This window comes from Pyrgilauda ruficollis, unplaced genomic scaffold (genome assembly GCF_017590135.1).
Source record: "Pyrgilauda ruficollis isolate IOZ18807 unplaced genomic scaffold, ASM1759013v1 scaffold187, whole genome shotgun sequence".
NCBI classification, from domain to species: domain Eukaryota; kingdom Metazoa; phylum Chordata; class Aves; order Passeriformes; family Passeridae; genus Pyrgilauda; species Pyrgilauda ruficollis.
This window is the reverse complement of record NW_024517762.1, coordinates 325,555-328,807: the sequence shown is the minus strand read 5'-3', so window position 1 is coordinate 328,807 and position 3,253 is coordinate 325,555. Positions and strand designations below refer to the sequence as shown.

General features: G+C 69.8%; 2 protein-coding genes across 2 annotated transcripts in view; one reads left to right on the top strand and one right to left on the bottom strand.

The window, feature by feature from the left end:
* Positions 1 to 435, bottom strand: part of YPEL4 (yippee like 4) — a 2,263-nt gene extending 1,828 nt beyond the window's left edge. Inside the window, exon 1 of the mRNA XM_041465223.1 lies at positions 92 to 435. Coding sequence (XP_041321157.1) covers positions 92 to 346 — 255 coding nt within the window. The 5' untranslated portion in view covers positions 347 to 435. The remainder of the gene's footprint in view (positions 1 to 91) is intronic.
* A 204-nt stretch (positions 436 to 639) lies between these two features.
* Positions 640 to 2,915, top strand: CLP1 (cleavage factor polyribonucleotide kinase subunit 1). The gene is made up of 2 exons (XM_041465222.1): positions 640 to 1,389; positions 2,096 to 2,915. The coding sequence occupies exons 1-2, from the start codon at positions 784 to 786 to the stop codon at positions 2,765 to 2,767; spliced, it is 1,278 nt and encodes a 425-aa protein (XP_041321156.1). The 5' UTR covers positions 640 to 783; the 3' UTR covers positions 2,768 to 2,915.
* Positions 2,916 to 3,253: the final 338 nt, after the last annotated feature.

Here is a 3,253-nt window from a genome sequence, read left to right as displayed (position 1 = left end):
TCCCGTCTCCGTGGGAATGTCAGGAGCGCTGGGGGACACGACGGGGGGCTCGGTGGGGCTTTGGGGGTCTCGGGGCGCAGGAGGGGGGTACCGGCTTCCGTGGCTTCCCGGGGGCCGGGGCCGCTCGCCGCCCGCCGCTGTCCCCGCTGCCGCTGTCGCCGCTGTCCCCGGGGCGGGCGCGGGGGGGCCCTGCGTGCCCGGGAGCCGCATCACGGCACCGTGACTCATCCCGCGGCCGTGACGTCACCGCCCGCCACCGCCGCCGTGACGTCACCGCCCGGCCCTCCGACGTCAGCCCGGCCGCCGGGGATGCGCTGCCGCCCCGGGGCACCTCCCGCTCCCTCATGGCCCCCCCGGCCCCGTGTTCCCCCGGCTCTCTTGTCCCCCCATGTCCCCGTGTTCTGCCTTGTCCCCAGTGTCCCTCCGAGTGTCCCTGTCCCCTCCTGTCCCCCCTGTGAGAGGTAAAACGGGAGGGGGAGGGGCGGGACTGCGTGTAAAAGTTGTGCGAACGTCATGCCAACGATCCCGGGACTCATCCCGAGGGATCGGGCGGGGAGAGGGGGAGCCCCACTGTAATGAGATACAAACTAGAGGAGGGGACGCGGGCGATATGCAAATGAGATGCAAAAGCACCGCAGCAACCGGACGGGACACGCCCCCACGTGACACCGGCGTCCCACGTGACCCAGGCCACCCGTGCTCCCGGCGCGCCGCTCTGACGTCACTTCCGTCTCGGCCGCGGCGCCCGGGGGACACCGGGCGCGGGACCCCCGCGTCGCCGTCATGGCGGACGATGGCGGCGAGGAGAAGAAGCAGGTGGCCAAGTTCGAGCTGGAGCGGGAGACGGAGCTGCGCTTCGAGGTGGAGGCGGGGCAGACGGTGCAGCTGGAGCTGCTGACCGGCATGGCCGAGGTGTTCGGCACCGAGCTCACCCGCAACAAGAAGTTCACGTTCGACGCGGGCGCCAAGGTGGCCGTGTTCACGTGGCACGGCTGCACCGTGCAGCTCAGCGGCCGCACCGAGGTGGCCTACGTGTCGCGGGACACGCCGATGCTGCTGTACCTGAACACGCACACGGCGCTGGAGCAGATGCGGCGCCAGGCCGAGCGGGAGGACGAGCGCGGGCCCCGCGTCATGGTGGTGGGGCCCACCGACGTGGGCAAGACCACCGTGTGCCGCCTGCTGCTCAACTACGCCGTGCGCCTGGGCCGCCGGCCCACCTTCGTGGAGCTGGACGTGGGGCAGGGCTCGGTGTCCATCCCCGGCACCATGGGCGCGCTGTACATCGAGCGCCCGGCCGACGTGGAGGAGGGCTTCTCCCTGCAGGCCCCCCTCGTCTACCACTTCGGCTCCACCACGCCCGGCACCAACATCAAGCTCTACAACAAGGTGAGCGCGGGGGGCTCGGCCCGCCTTGGGTGTGTTCCCCGGGCTTTCCCTGCGGGCTGTCCGAATCCCCGGGGTGCCGGGTGGGGACAGCACAAGGTGTTTTAAGAACAGCCTCGTGCACGGCCAGTCACCCCTTCCCAGCTGTCGGATCAGGGAGGGGAAGGAGTCCAGAGGAGGACACGAAGTTGATGAAGGGAGCTGGAGCACCTCCCCTATGGAGACGGGCTGGGAGAGGTGGGGCAGCTCGGCCTGGAGGAGGACACTTTGTGCCCTGAGCTCAGAGCAGCCTTTTCCATCCTGAGGGCCTAGAGGGAAACAGGAGAGGGATTCTTGTCAGGATCTGGAGTGATGGGGTGGGGTGGAAGGGGTTCACAGGGAGAGGAGAAGTTCAGGCTGGATACTGGGAAGAAATTCTTTCACTGTGAGGACGGTGGGGCCCTTCAGGGTTGCCTAGAGAGGCTGTGGCTGCCCCATCCCTGGAAGTGCCCCAGGCCAGGCTGGATGGGGCTTGGAGCAAGCTGGGCTGCTGGAAGGTGTCCCTGCCACAGGGAACGGGACGGGCTTTAACACCTATCCCAAGGCAGACCATTCTGCAGCTCCACGATTTTCCCTGGGTGGCCGCCCGCAGCGGAGGCCTGGCGGGTCCTGAAGGCGCTGGGGGCGGCGTGGGGCCGCGGGTGCCCCGGCGTGACCCCTCCTCCCGCAGATCACGTCGTGCCTGGCCGACGTCTTCAACCAGCGCTGCGAGGTGAACCGGCGCGCCTCGGTGAGCGGCTGCGTCATCAACACCTGCGGCTGGGTCAAGAGCTCGGGCTACCAGGCGCTGGTGCACGCCGCCTCCGCCTTCGAGGTGGACGTGGTGGTGGTGCTGGACCAGGAGCGCCTCTACAACGAGCTCAAGCGGGACCTGCCCCACTTCGTGCGCACCGTGCTGCTGCCCAAGTCCGGCGGCGTGGTGGAGCGCTCCAAGGACTTCCGCCGGGAGTGCCGGGACGAGCGCATCCGCGAGTACTTCTACGGCTTCCGCGGCTGCTTCTACCCCCACGCCTTCGACGTCAAGTTCTCCGACGTCAAGATCTACAAGGTGGGCGCGCCCACCATCCCGGACTCGTGCCTGCCGCTGGGAATGTCGCAGGAGGACAACCAGCTGAAGCTGGTGCCGGTGACGCCGGGGCGGGACATGGTGCACCACCTGCTGAGCGTCAGCACCGCCGACAGCCCCGACGACAACATCTCCGAGACCAGCGTGGCCGGCTTCATCGTGGTCACCGGCGTGGACCTGGAGCGCCAGGTCTTCACCGTGCTGTCCCCGGCTCCGCGCCCCCTCCCCAAGAACTTCCTGCTCATCATGGACATTCGCTTCATGGACCTCAAGTAGGGGAGGGCCGGGATGTGCCCTCCTCCTCCTCCTCCTCCTCCTCCTCGTCCCGGTGCCCCCTCCTTGTCCCCGCGGCGCGCCCTGGTGCAGCGCCCGCCCTTTGGTTTTATACTTTTTTTACAATTTGCTATTAAATCTGGAAGTCTTTGCCGCTGGTGAGCGTCTGCTGAGGGTCGGGGGGGTCCCCGGGGGGAGCGGGGATTGCCGGCCCCGGGCTCCCCCCGCGCCCGCAGTGCGCAGCGCCCGCTCCCGGCCGCCCTCCGTGCGCCCCCTCCAGCCCCCGGGGTGGTACGTCCCGCGCACGCGCCGAGGCTCCGGCGGTGGCTCCGCCCGCCGCGGCGTGAGGGCGCGCGCCCGCCCCGCGGACTTGCGCATGCGCACCGCCGCTGCCGGGGCGGGCCCGAGGGAGGCGGCCAATGGAGGTGCGCGGGGGGGCGCGGTGCGCACGCGCGCGTGTGACGTCCCGCCCGCCGCAGCCGCCGCCGT

Coding starts and splice junctions, on each gene's coding strand:
- CLP1 (XM_041465222.1), top strand. CDS start 784: ATGGCGGACGATGGCGGCGAGGAGAAGAAGCAGGTGGCCAAGTTCGAG. Junction 1,390..2,095: donor ACATCAAGCTCTACAACAAG/GTGAGCGCGGGG, acceptor CTCCTCCCGCAG/ATCACGTCGTGCCTGGCCGA.